General features: G+C 41.0%; 1 protein-coding gene across 3 annotated transcripts in view; it reads left to right on the top strand.

The window, feature by feature from the left end:
* Positions 1-16,505, top strand: part of sfxn3 (sideroflexin 3) — a 58,516-nt gene that overhangs the window by 22,859 nt on the left and 19,152 nt on the right. For all 3 annotated transcript variants that reach the window (XM_060842268.1, XM_060842266.1, XM_060842265.1), the window contains exons 6-7: positions 1,481-1,566; positions 12,028-12,155. In XM_060842268.1, the coding sequence (XP_060698251.1) occupies positions 1,481-1,566; positions 12,028-12,155 (214 nt within the window). The remainder of the gene's footprint in view (positions 1-1,480; positions 1,567-12,027; positions 12,156-16,505) is intronic.

Raw genomic sequence — 16,505 nt, forward strand, 5'->3', positions numbered from 1 at the left:
TTTATTTTTCTCTAGTGCAGTTCCACCCTTTATGTATTGAGGTGACCAATACTCAAGATTAGATTAGATTAGATTACTTAGTGTGGAAACAGGCCCTTCGGCCCAACAAGTCCACACCGACCTGCTGAAGCGCAACCCACCCATACCCCTACATTTACCCCTTACCTAACACTGCGGGCAATTTAGCATGGCCAATTCACCTGACCTGCACATCTTTGGACTGTGGGAGGAAACCGGAGCACCCGGAGGAAACCCACGCAGACATGGGGAGAACGTGCAAACTCCACACAGTCAGTCGCCTGAGGCGGGAATTGAACCTGGTCTCTGGCGTTGAGAGGCAGCAGTGCTAACCACTGTGCAACCTTGCCGCCTGCAATCTAAAATCGAGTTGTGGCCTAACTAATGACTTGGATTGTTCTGGTGTAAACTCCCTGCTCTTGTACCTCACCAAATAAAGGAAAGTATTCTGTGTGCTGCCTTAAACAACTTGTCAACTTGATCTGCTACCTTCAGGGATCTGTGGATCTTTAATCCAATGCTTCTCACTTCCTTAATTGTGTATTCTCTACCCTATTTGACCTCCCTAAATATATCATCACATACTTCTCTGGGTTGATTGCTGTTTTACAACTTGTCCCACTTGACCAGTCCATTGATGAATTACAGTTTTGATCCTCATTCTCAACCATTTGGCCATTATTGAGGTTTTATAACATTGGTAGTTACGTTTTCAAGACCTTTGTGAGGTTTTGAAAAAGACCTCTTGCTCGAATGGTGTGAAGATTGCAAAGTCTTCTTTCAGTTGCTTTGACTGCAAACACCAGTGATGGGCATAAGCATTTCATGCTCTTCAATTGCTGATTTAAATTCTTCACCTATAAATTATAATTTTAGAACTGTCAAGGCTCTGGAGAAAGTGGAAAGGAATTTACTAGAGTAGTCCGAGGGATAAGGAGGTTCAGGCTTTAGAGTCTGGATTTTTATTTTAAGAGCAGGGGGTATTTAAGGGTATATTTAATGGAGATATTCAACATTTATGGAGAATATAAGTTATTTCTACTAGCATTGGAGACACTACTCGGACAAAATAAAGATAATTGAAGTCAACGCTGGGGGGTGATGAGTGTTTTGTGCAGCAGGTTTTGATGATCAGGAATATATCCTGCCTGTTGGAAGTTCAGTGCCAACTGCGAAAGTGAATTGGATATAGAAATGAAAGGAAAAGATGTGGAATGCAATGGGAAAAGAGCAGACAAGTGGGAATAATTGGGTAAGAGTGAGCAGAGGCACGATGTGCCAAACTCCCTCCTTATCTACTGTATGACTCTATGATTCTGACTTGGTTGGTGGAGCAGAGTGAGGAGAAGGACAGTACTGAATGATCATAAATTTCTTGTAATTGAAATTTCCAGAATTGATTTACTATGGATTGTGATCCATTAAAGATTAATAATGTTCCTTTCTTCCTTCTTTCCTGAAGCATTTGCCCTCACTGATTGCACGTTTTGTGCCCTTTGCCGCTGTAGCTGCTGCCAACTGTATCAATATCCCTCTCATGCGGCAGAGGTAAGATCATAACAAAATGCAGGTTGCACTAAAGTGCTAGTGGGAGGGCTGGTGGGGAAGACATTGAAAATGCTGGAAATCTGATGCAAAATCAGAATACATCGGAAATATGTGGAAGTTGTCTAAATTAAGAAGCGGCTGTACTCTGACTCTGTTAGAGCTGTAGGTTAGAGCAAGAGACAGCTCTTTGCTGTTCAAGCACTGAGGAAAGACCAGAGCACACAGGTAAAGAATAGCAACTATCACCACTTCGATATAGTTTAATACTTGGTCAACTTCTTAATTGAAAGCATGAAAATGATGAAGGTCACTTGATGATATGGAAATAGACCTCTGTTTGTACTCAAATTTGCAATATAAAATTACCACAATTCAGAATATCTTGAGATAAAAATTATTTCTTAGAATCTAATATTGTTATCAAGATGTCTTGTAGCTCAAGAAAAAGTAACATCTTATTACTATTTAGCTCAGTAACTTAAATTACTTTCAATTACAATGAACAACATTCCCACAGATCACAAAATTATTCAACACAAGGAGGCCATTCAACCCATTGTGTTTGTGCTGGCTCTTTGATGGATTTACTGAATGCCATTCCTCCATCTTTTTGTGACCCTGCCTACCTACCTACTTTTTCAGATAATGCACTAATTCTCTTTCGAATGCCTTGTTTGAACCTTTTCTGTACCACAATTACAAGCAGTTCTTTTGAGAACTTAAATACATATTGTGTGACTGTATTTTCCTTCACGTAGTCTTTGCTTTTTTTTTTGACAGATTACAATAAATCTGCACCCTCTTGTTCTTGTCTATGAGTGGCAGAAGATTCTCCCCAATCTCCCCTGTCTAGACTCCTCATGATTTTGAATACCTTAAGAAAATTTCCTCTCGGCTTTCTTTTCACCAAGAGAAACAGTCATTTTTCCAATCTATCTTAGATTAGAGTCCTCATTTCTGGAACGATCCTTGTAAATCATTTCTGTAAACTTTCCAATACCTTCACATTTTTTCTAAATTGCAGTGCCCAGAACTAAATGGAATGCTCATCTGAGGCTAAATGAATATGTTATACAAGTTCACCATCACATCTTGTTTTTGACTCTGTACCCCTGTTAATGAAGCTTAGGATTTGGTGTAAAATGTTGGTTTGGCCACAGCTAGAGTATTGTGTCTGGTTCTGGAATCTACTTACTAGGATGGGTGTGTTAGCACTCGAAGGATTGCAGAGGAGATTTACCAGGATGTTGCCTGGGCTGGAGAGTCTGTTATGAAGAGAAGTTGGACAGACAGGTGTTGTTTTCCTAAGAGCACAGGAAATTGAAAGAGGTCATGATTCAGTGTGCAAAATTGAGGGACACATATATTAGACAGGAAGAGACTTTTCCCCTTGATGCAGGGATCAGTGATAGCGACATTAATTTAAGGCAAGGGATAGAAGGTTTAGAGGAGATGTATAGTAGTTTCATCCAGAGGATGGTGGGAATCTAGAACTTACTGCCTATAAGGGTGGTAAAAATCAGAACTCACACGACAACGAGTTATAGTCCAACAGGTTTATTTGAAATTTCAAAGCTTTTGGAGTGCTGCCCCTTTGTAAGGTACAGTTTATAAAGGTGGCAGAGGCACAAACTCTCAATGTTTAAGAATTATTTAGATGCGCACTTATGATGCCACGGTATACAAGGCCATGAGCCAAGTGCTGGAAAATGAGATTAAAATGGTTAGGGGGTTGTTTTTGACTGAAATCGTCATGATGAGCCAAAGTGCTTTTTTTGTGCTGTATATCTCTGGTCTTTGTTGTAGTTCTCATCTTGTCTGCATATTGGAGAGAGTGCAGAGAAGAGGAATGGCAGATGGAGTTTAATTTAGAGAAATGCGAGGTGTTGTATTTTGGTAAGATGAATAAGGGCATGACTTAAACAAGTTATGGTAAGGTCCTGGGCAGTGTTATAGAACAGAGAGATCTAAGGGTTCAGGTACTTGGTTAGTTGAAAGTTGCATCACATAGAATAGTAAACAAGGTGTTTGGTACACATGCCTTCATTGCTCAGACCATTAAGTATAGGAATTGGAATGTCATGTTACAGTTGTACAGGGTGTAGGTGAGGCCACCTTTGGAGGGATATGGGCCAAAGGTAAGCAAATAGGGCCAATTTAGTTTGGGAAAATTAGTTAGCATGGATGAGTTGGGCAGAAGAGTCTGTGTCCAATCTGTATGACTCTTTAATATGGTATGTTTTATTAACTGCCTTCTCACTATGTCCTGGCACTTTGAATAGCTTATGCACCCAACCCCCTCTACTCCTTTTAGAGTTGCACTTTTTTGTTTTCAATCGTCCTTCCATGTTCTTCAAAGAAATTTGCAGTTCTCTGCATTGACTTTTTGCCTGAAAAATATTCCACAAACTTGCCTATGTCCTTTTGAAATTCCATACTATCTTCTGTGTAGTTCACAATACTTCCAAGTTTTGTATGTTCCACACGTTTTTAAGTTGTGCTTTGGATACCATGGCATAGGCCAATAATGTATAGAAGGAAGAGCAAGGGTCCCAACAGCAGTCTCTAGGTAACTCCACTATGAAACTTTCTCCAGTATGAAAAATGCCCAAGATGGAGGACGGGAGAAAATTGTAGCTGTAAGAGCTGCTGCTTTTTTTTTAGGTATTTTAGGTGTTAGAGGTGATTTCCTCAAATTCCAGGAGCAACAATTATTGTTTTATATACTGTTGCATTGTTTTGGAACTTTGGAGAAAAAAAGTCAAAACAACGGCACTTTTGAAAGGGAGAAGGACAGACAAAAGGCAGCATATGGTCAGTGAAGGAGAGACAGAAAGAAACATACACTGCTAACTGACATAGCAGTGAATCTGCGCAGTTACTGCCTTTACTGTTTGTATTCATGTATCGCTGGACATCGGGGTGTATTTTAAGAAAACTTAACAAACAGTGAAATTCACAGCTGATCTTGGAGGAACCTATGTAGGAGAGCACACAGCACAGGAACAAATAAGTGCATAGTTTTTAATGTGTAATCTTGTTGTAAGTTTACAGTAGTGAGTAGAGTGGGATTGTTTTTGATTATACGTTTATTAAAATCTGTTTCTTGATTAAATTTTAAAAATATAAACCATAAGTACTAAGTTAGCCAGGAGCAGTTTTTTAAGAGCAAAAAGACAGTGCTATTTTCTGGGTCTGTAGATTGTGAAGGAGCACAGATGACCATTAGTCGAGTGATATGCTCTTCATGTCAGATGTGGGAGTTTAGGGAGACTTTACATGTTACTGATTGCGAATCCTATCAGATTGAATGGATGGATTGAAGTGACGATTAGAGACAATGAGGACTTTACAAGAGCTAAGAGGTGTGATGCATGGCAGTTATAGGAAACGGGAAAAGCTGCAGATACAGTCAGATAGATGGGTTAATTCCAGGAAAGGTAAGAGAGATAGGCAGGTAGTGGAGGAGTCTACTGTGGCTATTCCCATTTCAGACAGGTATGCTGTTTTGGAAAATGTAGTCTCTCGGGGGAATGTAGCACAAACAGCTAAGTTTCTAGGATTGAGACAGGCTGTAATATAATGAGAAGTATATCACATTTCAAGTGATCAATTGTGATAGGGGACTGTTTAGTCAAAGGCACAGATAGACGTTTTTGCAGCCAGCAGTGAAAAATCCGAATGGGGTGTTCCCTAACTGGTGCCAGGATGTCTCAGAGGGTGCTGAATGTTCTCAAAGGGGAGAGGGACCAACAGGAGGTTGTTGTACACATTGAAACCAAAGACTAAGGAAGGAAAAAGGATGAGATTCTGAAGGGAGAATATAAAAAGGCAGAAATTTTTAAAGAGGTTCTCGAGGGTAGTAATATCTGGGTTACTCTTGGTGCCACGAGCTAGAGAGGGTAGGAATAGAAGGATAGAGTAGATGAACGAGTGGCCAAGGAGCTGGTGTATGGGAGAAGGATCCCCTTTTTCGGATCATTGGAATCTCCTCTGATGTAGAAATGACCTGTACAAGAGGGATGAATTGCACCTGAATTGGAAGGGGATAAATATACTGACACAGCTTTGCTAGAGCTGCTTGGGAGGATTTAAACTAGTAAGGTGGAGGTGGGAGGGTGCGGTGGGACCCAAGGAAATGCAGTGAAAACTCGATTATCCGAACCAGGTGGACAGGCACTATTTTGTTCGGATAACTGATTATTCGGAAAATTGATTAAATGCCTTTCCTCAGTGGCTTGGAGTTTTAACGTCTGCTGCCCATTCAGGAGACCAGCAGCAGCGCACAGTGCGCGAGTGCGACATGCCAACCCCCTCTATATATGTATATAATATATAAATGTGCGCATGTGCGCGCGCACACACACACCCGGGTGCGAGCCCCTGCCTGCCCCAACCCAGTTCAAACCCACCCCGCCCTCCAACCCAGTCCACCACCGCCACCATTCCCCAGCGCAAAGCACGTGTGTGCCCTCCCTCACCCCATCCAACCCGGCCCGTCTCCGGGGCATCTGGACTGGATACCAGTGACAAGACTGCTGCTGCTGCTGCAGTGCCTTTCTGGGTGAGTTTCCAACTAGCGTGCGCGTACACACACACAGCCCCATACACATCATTTTACTGCAGATTTCTCACAGGTACCACGTTTGCCCTGTACAGGACAGTGTTGGAGATTTTATTCCTGGGGGGGGGGGGGGGTGGAGGTTAGGGTACACCCCTGTGTAGAGCTCCAGGGAAAGTGTGGGGAGAGAGAGGGCGGGAGGTCAGTCATTTGGAGACTGTGTCTGTTTAATCACTGTAAACCAAAAACAAGATCACTGTTGGAAACATGTCTTTGATGTAATGTTTCTGTCAGGATCTCGAGCTCTCCTTTGGATAATCCGATTTTTGGGTAATTGGTATTGGTTCCCCTGTCGTGAGGAAAGAGATCAATCTGAGACTGGTACAGCTGGGAAAAGGATCAAGTCAAACACACGGGCAGGCAGGCATAAAGCAGAGAACAAGGTAGGACTGATGAATTAAACTAGATTTATTTCAATGCAAGACACCTAACAGGGAAGGCAGATGAATTCAGGGCATGGTTAGGAACATGAGACTAGGATATCATAGCAGTTACAGAAACGAGGCTGAGGGATAGGCAAAAAGGGCAGCTTAATGTTCCAAGGTACAAATGTTATAGAAAGGGAGCGGGGGGGGGGGCATTTTTGATAAAGGATAGCATTATAGCTGTGCTGAGGGAGGATATTCCTGGAAATACATCCAGAGACGTTATTTGGGTGGAACTGAGAAATAAGAAAGAGATGATCACCTTATTGGGATTGTATTATAGACCCCCTAATAATCAGCAGGAAATGGAGAAACAAATTTGTAAGAAAATTTCAGTTATCTGTAAGAATAATAGGGTGGTTATGGTGGGGATTTTGACTTTCCAAACATAGACATGGTGTTAAGGGTTTAGATGGAGAGAAATTTGTTAACTGAGTACAAGAAAATTTTCTCATTTCAATATGTGGATGTACCTACTAGAGAAGATGCAAAACCTGACCTACTCTTGGAAAGAAGGCAGGGTAGGTGAATGAGGTGTCAGTGGGCGAGCACTTTGGGGCCAGCGACATAATTCTATTAGATTTAAAATAGTGATGGAAAAGGATAGACCAGATCTAAAAGTTGAAGTTCTAAATTGGAGAAAGGCCAATTTTGACAGTATTAGGCAAGAACTTTCAAAAGTTGATTGAGGGCAGATGTTCGTAGATGAAGGGATGGCTGGAAAATGAAACACCTTCAGAAATGAGATAACGAGAGTCCAGAGACAGTATGTTCCTGTTAGGGTGAAAGAAAAGACTGGTAGGTGTAGGGAATGCTGGATGACTAAAGAAATTGTGGGTTTGGTTAAGAAAAAGAAGGAAGCATAATGTCAGGTATAGACAGGAAAGATCGAGTGAATCCTCAGAAGAGTATAAAGGCAGTAGGAGTATACTTAAGAGGGAAATCAGGAGGCAAAAAGGGGACATGAGGTAGTTTTGGGAAACAGGCTAAGGAGGATCCAAAGGGTTTTTAAAAATATATTAAGGACAAAGTGGTAACTAGAGAGACAATAGGGCCCCTTAAAGATCAGCAAGGCGGCCTTTGTGTGGAGCTGCAGGAGATGGTGGAGATACTAAACTGATATTTTGCATCAGTGTTAACTATAGAGAAAGACATGGAAGATATAGATTGTGGGGAAATAGATCTTGAAAAATGTACATATTGCAGAGGAGAAGTGCTGGATGTCTTGATATGCATAAAGGTGGATAAATCCCCAGGACCTGATCAGGTGTACCCATAAACTCTGTAGGAAGCCAGAGAAGTGATTGCTGGGCCTCTTGCTGAAATGTTTGCATCATCAATAGTCACAGGTGAGGTGCTGGGAGACTGGAGGTTGGCAAACGTGGTACCAGTATTTAAGAAAGGTGGTAAGGACAAACCAGGGAACTATAGACCAGTGAGCCTGACAATGAGTCGGTGGTGGGCAAGTAGTTGGAGGGAATCTTGAGGGACAGGATGTACATATATTTGGAAAGGCAAGGACTGATTAGGGATAGTCAACATGGCTTTGTGCAAGGGAAATCATGTCTCACAAACTTAATTGAGTTTTTTGAAGAAGTAACAAAGAGGATTGATGAGGGTAAAGCAGTGCTTGTGATCTATATGGACTTCAGTAAGGCATTAAACAATGTTCCCCATGGGTGACTGGTTAGCAAGGTTAGAACTCGTGGAACGCAAAGAGAACTAGCCATTTGGATACAGAACTGGCTCAAAGGTAGAAGACAGGATGATGGTAGAGGGTCTCTTTTCAGACTGGAGGCCTGTGACCAGTGGAGTGCCTCAAGGATCGATGTGGGTCCACTACTTTTCATCATTTATATTAACGATTTGGATGTGGACATAGGTATGATTAGTAAGTTTGCAAATGACACCAAAATTGGAGGTGTAGTGGATAGCGAAGAAGGTGACCTCAGATTACAATAGGATCTTGATCCAATGGGCCAATGGGCTGAGGAGTGGTAGATGGTGTTCAATTTAGATAAATGCAAGGAGCTGCATTTTGGAAAAGCAGATCTTAGCAGCACTTATACACTTAATGATAAGGTGCAACGCAGCATTGCTGAACCAAGAGACCTTAGAGTGCATGTTCATAGTTCCTTGAAAGTGGAGTCACAGCTACATAGGATAGTGAAGAAGGTGTTTGGTATGCTTTCCTTTGTTGGTCAGAGCATTGAGTATAAGATGTTGTGAAACGTGGAAGGGTTCAGAAAAGATTTACAAGGATGTTGCCAGGGTTGGAGGATCTGAGGTATAGGGAGACACTGAATAGGCTGGGGATGTTTTCCCGGAGTGTCGGAGGCTGAGGGGTGATCTGATAGAGGTTTATAAAATCATGAGGGGCATGGATAGGATAAATAGACAAGTCTTTTCCCTGGGGTTGGGGAGTCCAGAACTAGAGGCCATAGGTTTAGGGTGAGAGGGGAAAGATATGAGACCTAAGGGACAACTTTTTCAAGCAGAGGGTGGTATGTGTATGGAATGAGCTGCCAGAGGAAGTATAGGAGGCTGGTACAAATTCAGCATTTAGAGCACATCTGATGGGTATATGAATAGGAAGGGTTTGTAGGGATTTGGGCCAAGTACTGTCAAATGGGACTCGATTAGGTTAGGATATCTGTTCGGCATGGAAAAGTGTAGGTTCTGTTTCCTGTTATTCAGCCAATTTCATATCCATGTTGTTCCTGTTCCTTTTATTCCCCAAGCTGTTTCCAGTCTGTTATGTAGTACAATGTCAAGTGTGTTTGGGCATTCATGCATACCGTATCAACATTTGTCTTCATCAACCCTCACTGCTGCTTCTCCAAAAACTCCAGCAAGTTGCTTAATCATGGGTTTCCCTCAACAGATCCAAGCTGGTTTTTTAAATTAGACTGCATTGGTTCATGTAACAACTAATTTTGTTCCTAGAAGTTAACTTAGAGAAAAGAGTAGGCTATCCAGCCTATTAAGCCTGCAGTGCCTTTCAGTTAGATTATGGTTGATCATCAACCTTAATGCTACCTTCCTGTGCTATCTCCAAATCCCTTAATGTCCTTTTTCTGTGGAAATGTTTTCTGTCTTAAAGATACTGAACGATTGAACTTGTACAGCCCTCTGGGTAGAGAATGCCAAAATGTCACCAACCTCTGAATGAAGAAATTCCTCCATCTCAGTCTTAAATAGCTAATGTTTATTCTGAGATTATGTCCCCTGCTTCTTGACTCACCAACCAGGGGACACAACCTATTGACACCCACCCTGTCATGCCGCAAATAAATGTTGCAAGTTGCGATGAGATTACTATATATTGTCAAAAAAAAAGCTAGAGATTACAGGCTCAGTCTCTTTAATTCCTGGGATTGTTCTATTGAAGAGATTAATCTATTGAACTTCTATTATACTCTCATGGCTGATTTATCCCCTATTAGATAAAGAAACCAAAACGATACACAATACACCAGTTGTAATCTCACCAAGAGTCTATACATTGCAGCAAGACATTGTTACGCCTATACTCAAATCCCCTTGAAATGAAGACCAACATCGGTTTGCCTTCTTTACTGATTGTTGCATCTACATGTCAGCTTTAAGACACTCATGAACAAGGACATCCGGTTCCCTTTTGACGTCAATACTTCTCAACCTGTCACCATTTAAGAAATATTCTGTTTTGTCTACCAAGGTTGTAAACTTCACATTTAATCACATCATATTCTAGTGTTCATGTTTATTCACTTAGACTGGCTAAGTCTTTTGAAGTTGCCTTGCAACTTCCTCACAACTTACATTCCCAACCAGCTTTGTGTTATCAGCAAATATTATAATTGGTTCGCACATCTAACTATTCATATAGATTACTAATATCTGTGCTCAGCACTGATCTTTATACAATCTTGACAGTAACTGTCTGTCATCCTGAGAATGACCCATTTAGTCCTACGATCTGCTTCCTGTTTTTAATGAATTCTCGATCCACATTTATATTTTATCCCTGAACCCATAGCCACTTCCATCCAGAAGGACAAGGGAAGTAGATACATGGGAACACCACCCCCTGCAGTTTCCTCTCCAAGCTGCTCACCATCCTGACTTGGAAATATGTCACTATTCCTTCACTATTGCTGGGTCCAAATCCCACAACTCCTTTGCTAAGGACATTATGGGTCAATCTAATAAAGGTGGACTGCAGCGGTTCAAGAAGACAGCTTACCCCTACCTTCTCAAGGGGCAACTAGAGATGGGCAATAAATGCTGGGCCCCAGAGATGCCCACAAATGATTTTTTTAAAGCCCACATGTTCTAATTTTACTTACTAACCCACATGGAACCTTTTTAAAAAGCCACTTTAAAATTCAAATATATTGCATCCACTGGTTCTCCTATATCTATATTATAAGAAACACGCAGGGTTGTTTCAACCTTTCCCATTGGGTGTTTATACATTAGAGGAATGTATATCTATCGGAGACCATTTAGATTTGAGACCTTAACTTCAGAATGAACCATCTCACATGGGAACTTAAAGTACAATTCTGAAGCCATTGCTAATTGTCAGAAAAGCCCAAGTGGTTTCCTGTCTTCTGTGGTAGAGGTAATTACTGCACTTTTGCTAGTGTTAATTCAGTTCTGTAACTAGCTTAATTCTATACTTTAACTCCCAAGTTATATATTTTTAATCGGCAAAATGTTTGTAGAAACTTGATTTTTTTTTATATATGGAGAGTGTTTCTGATAGCTCTGGTGATTTGGATTTATAATTCTTCTTAAGTTATCAATTCTGCCTTAGCAGTAGTACCTGAGTCAGAAGGTAATTGTGTAAGCCTTGCTCCAGAGACTTGTGTTTGTGATCTGAGTTGACAGCTTATTAGAGTAGTAAGGTAATGGGGTATCATAGAAGATGCTGTCCTTGATGTGAGACCTTAACCCGATGTCCAGGCTATTTACACTGGTGGAGGTAAAGATTCAGCAACATTATTTGAAGAAGCGCTGGGGAAATCAGCTGGCAAACATTTGTCTTTCTACCAACTTCATAAGCTGATTATCTGATCATATTGTTGGCGGCCATGTTTTCTACAGTGCACCGTGACAACACTTCCAGGTGCTTCCTTGGCTGCCAAATACTTTAGCATGTTCTGAGGCGGTGGAAGGTGCTATAAATTGCAAGTTTTTTTTCATTTGAGGTCAGGTCTTGAGATGAATTAGCCAGTATCAACTTTTGATGTGTAAAATTGCCATTATTTGAATACAAATTTGCCTTCAGTAAATGATTTCTGACATCCTTTTGGCTGGTATGTTTATGTAACATAATGCTTTGCTGTTGCTTAAACATGGTAAATATAGACTTGTGTGACCACAGAATCATGCCCCTTATTATTTTATCATTTCTTTTGTTTGCAGAGAACTTAAGTTTGGGATTCCAGTTGCAGATATCAATGGGAATCGTCTCGGGGAATCGCAAAAAGCAGCACAGCAGGCCATTGCCCAGGTGGTGGTCTCTCGGGTTGGTATGGCATTACCTGCCATGGGTAAGTTGGGACTGATTAATAAAGTAAATTTTTCTTCCCTTCTTTTATATTGATGCTTACCTTGTAGGATTTATTTCTGAGTGGGTGTAACGGTTAGGGAGGAGTACTTTCTGCCTGGTGGCTACATTGCCCTGAATTGAGTTAAATCATACATTCTTATTCGTTTTTTTTGATACACTCTCCCTCTTTGAGTAACACTGTTATTGGCTCTGGCAAACTGACTGCAGCAGGCAAATCACTATCCGTGTACAAATACAGGAAAAGAGCCCGACACTGACATGATGCTCAGAGCTTGCATTGGAAATGGGCTACACTCTGGTCTTTTTTTTTAAATTTAATGCATTTTTCTAACCAACTTGTTCAGAGATGTTATTACACACCTCTGGAGCAGGTGGGACTTGAGCCCACGTCTGTCAGTCCAGGGATAGAGACTGTACCACAAGAGGGCTCCATCTGGTAGAATCATAGAATTCCCTACAGTTCAAGGTTTGTGTAAGGAGACAATTTGCAATACGCATCCACGGACACCAGCTTGCAACTAAATGCCTTGACAGCTGTCCCTTGTAGCCATACACACAGATGACAAGGACCACAAATTTGACTGGAGCAACACAACAATCATAGGACAAGCGAAACAGAGGACAGCCATAGAATTCCTAGAAGTATGGCATCATCCATGGACACTATCAACAAGTACATTGACCTCAACCCAATATACTGACCACTACAATGAACAATGGGAACCAGCAACTGGAAGCAGCAGGAGGGACCAAATAAATTCGAGAAGAGACAGTACAGCAACGCTTAAGAGAAGGCTCCAAAGCACTTAAGATGTCACCTAGACAGGGAACAAGGTGTCTGCAAATCAATGTCCAAGCTTGGCGAACATACCAACAACTATGGCAATCCCTTTAAGCGTGGAAGCAGGTCATTCGGCCCACTGAGTCCACATCAACCTCCTGAAGAGCAATCCACCCAGACCCATTGCCCTACTCTGCAATTTCCATGGCTAACCCACCATAACTGCACATTTCTGAACACTATGGGCAATGTAGCATGGCCAGTCCACCTAACCAGCATATCTTTGGAGTCAGGGAAGAAACCGGAGCACCCGGAGGAAACCCGTGCAGACACAGAATGTGCACACTTCATGAGAGACAGTCACCCGAGGCAGGAATTGAAACCAGGTCCCTGATGCTGTGAGGTAGCTATGCTGATCACTGAACCACTGTGCTACTCTAAATGGATCTCTGGTCTTCGTGCTTTTTTAACTGGACCTATTTTTCTAATCAGTGCTGTTGAGAGGTGATTACACACCTTTGGAGCAGGTAGGACTTGAACCTGGGTCTCTTGGATGGAACCAACTACACCATATGAGGGCTGCCAGACCTCTTCTTTTTTCCACTGTTGATGATTGCTTCCATCAAACTGCTTGTTGCTGATTTTTACAAAAAAAATTAACCTATTTGCCTAATCAGCCCATTCAAAGGTGTTATTACATACCTCTGCAGCAGGTGGGACTTCAATCTGGGTCTCAGTCCATGGGCAGGTAATCTACCACTGCACCACGAAATGTGCCCTTTGATTTTTGTTTTGCACCTTGGCAGATTCAGGGCCCCTGAACCAACTTGACCTGCAGCACTGTCATGGCATGGAGCCAGCAAAAGGACATTGTATACCTCGTTAGACATGTATTACACTGTCAAGTGGAGATCTACGTCCATTGGCTAAATACTTTGTAGAGCATGTTGCTATGAGAAGGATATCAACTGTTTTTGTTTGAATGAACGACTGACAGTATAAATCACTTCCTTTATGGATCGAATGGCTAAAATCAAAATAAATCTGTCTTCATTCTCCCCCACCAATGCACTTGTAGTCTCCTGAGTTTTCTGCTATACTTGTGATTTTCTTTTTCCACTTCCTGTGACTGCAATCCTGACAGCAGTGAGTTTAGTTCTGTTTGTGAATGTCACTGTGTAGGCACACTGAAATGCCTGCTGTCGATCAACCCATATTACCGTTGTTAAAATTCAACCGTGGCCCCTCCAAAATGCCTAATCTCAACTGAGGAGATAGAAAGGGATTTGGCCAAACAATATTTTTTACTTTTAAATATTTAAGTTTCTACTTAACTTGGATAGGTTATCTACTAAGAACTTCCTGTAGCATGAAAGGTATTTTTAAAAAAAATCTCCATTTACTATTCAAAAACATTTCAGTTGAACTTATGGGTTTGATATCACAATCATCAAACAAAAATCTTTGTAATGTATGCAACTAAATCTGGTCCAACATGCAGCAGTGTTTGTGGTACTTGTGAGTAATCCGACCTTAATATAGCCCAGTGACATACTCTAATATCTTTTCATCACTGCATGCCGACTTGGAAATATTGGAAATAAAGGCATCTCCATCATCTTGCTATTGCATCATCTGGCTGATCTGACAAGGATAATGTAATCAAGATCGAACTAATGGCAAAACCTGGTCCATTCGTTATCTCTTTTATGCATCATTTTTATAAGAGCAGAGAAACTAGAGTGACTCAGCTGTTTTGCAAGTCCATTTTTTTTCATGTGAAGATAAAGAGCCTGTAGGCTTCCTTGTAAGTGTCATGAGGTTTTATTTACTCTGTATCTGAATGCTAACTGCATTTACACTCAGTGAGCCCTTAAATATTTTGTAAAGGCCACCAATTTGTTCAAATTGAACCTAGAGGTTCTTTGCAGCTTTCCCAAAATTAACATCTATGTTATACTATATTCTATCATTTCAAGGAGGAGTTGATATAGCAATTCATAGAACCTCTACAATGTGGAAGCAGGCCATTCGGCCCTTTGAAGAACATCCCATCCAGATCCACACTGCCATTCTGTCCCTTTAACCTGGCATTTCCCATGCCTAATTAACCTAACCTGCACATCTTTGGACTGTGGGAAGAAACTGGAGCACCCAGAGGAAACTCACGCAAACATGGGGTGAATGTGCAAATTCCACACAGTTGCCTGATGGTGAAATTGAACCCTGACCTCTGGTGCTGTCAGGGAGCAGTGCTAACCGCTGTGTCACCCAACCACGTCTAAAAGGATCATAAGCTATGGTTAAAAAATGGGAACATACCAATGAGATAAATGATCAGCTTTGATTGTAATGAATGGCGGAGAAGGTTAAAAGGGCTGAATGACCTACTTTCTCTCTGACTTTCTATGATAGGGTCACATGTGAAGACAGTGTATCATTTGTTAATCCTTTGCAAAGTCAAATACTGCCTCCAGAGGACTGTCTGAAGTTCAAACTTTACTAATTCACAATTATTTATGAAAACCAGCCCTCCTATTGATGAAAGATGTTAAATTTGTTTTAGAACACTTCTATAGCATTGATGTCATTGACTAAATTACGTAACAAATTTCTGATTTGAGGATCTGTGACCTGCCTTCCACTAAAATCAATGGTTAGAAACTCACTGCTGCCGTCTTGCAAATTACTGACCTGTGCACATTACTAGTGATGTTCCTTGTTAGGAACACTAAGTCAGAGTCAGCCCTGCTTAACAAAAGTCAACACCATCAGAATTTCCATTGGTTACTTTTACAAGTTGCACAGTGACAGGAGGTTCCATAGAATTGAGAGACCTAGAAAATGTGGTTGTTACCTTCCAAAGCAATTGAGATTGAGCTCCAAGAGAGAGATTTCAACTTGTACTAACCTTATTGCTTTGTAGCAATAATCATATCCGTACATGTGTCTCAAAATATGGAAGTTTAGTATCTTCAGTCTTTCTCTCTTACAAGCAGAATATATTTCATATGGATATAAATACACCCATAAAATTCTTGGGCACCCCTTATTATATACTGAACTTTATTCTAATTGGAAAAGTCATCCCAAAAAAGAAGAACAATATCGTTGGCTACAATTGTAGTTGGACTATCACCAGCTGCCTCTTAAACAGGCCCATTTAATACTGTCATCAGGATTATAGAAAGGAAGATTTGAGAATAAGCGGATTGAAAATCTGTCCAAAAGGTATTTCAAAATAAAAGGCAGAATGAATGCATCAGCTGCAGCCTTTGATCTTCTGAACTGTTACTGGAAGGACCTGGTTGGTTTTGTTTCAAATGTAAGTTTGCACTTTGATTAAAAAAAAATTATGTTTTGTTCCATACCAGTGTCAAATTTTATGTTATAATTTGCTTTACAGTTAATCAAAACATTTTGCTTATTTGCTCTGATTTTTCTATACCTCTGTTTTTCTATACAAATTCCTCTCCGATCTTCTGAGTTTCTCCAGCATTCTGTTTGTTTTGGATTTCCAGCATCTGCAGGACTGGCAGCATCTCTGGA

Source organism: Hemiscyllium ocellatum, chromosome 22, assembly GCF_020745735.1.
Source record: "Hemiscyllium ocellatum isolate sHemOce1 chromosome 22, sHemOce1.pat.X.cur, whole genome shotgun sequence".
Taxonomy (NCBI): Eukaryota; Metazoa; Chordata; class Chondrichthyes; order Orectolobiformes; family Hemiscylliidae; genus Hemiscyllium; species Hemiscyllium ocellatum.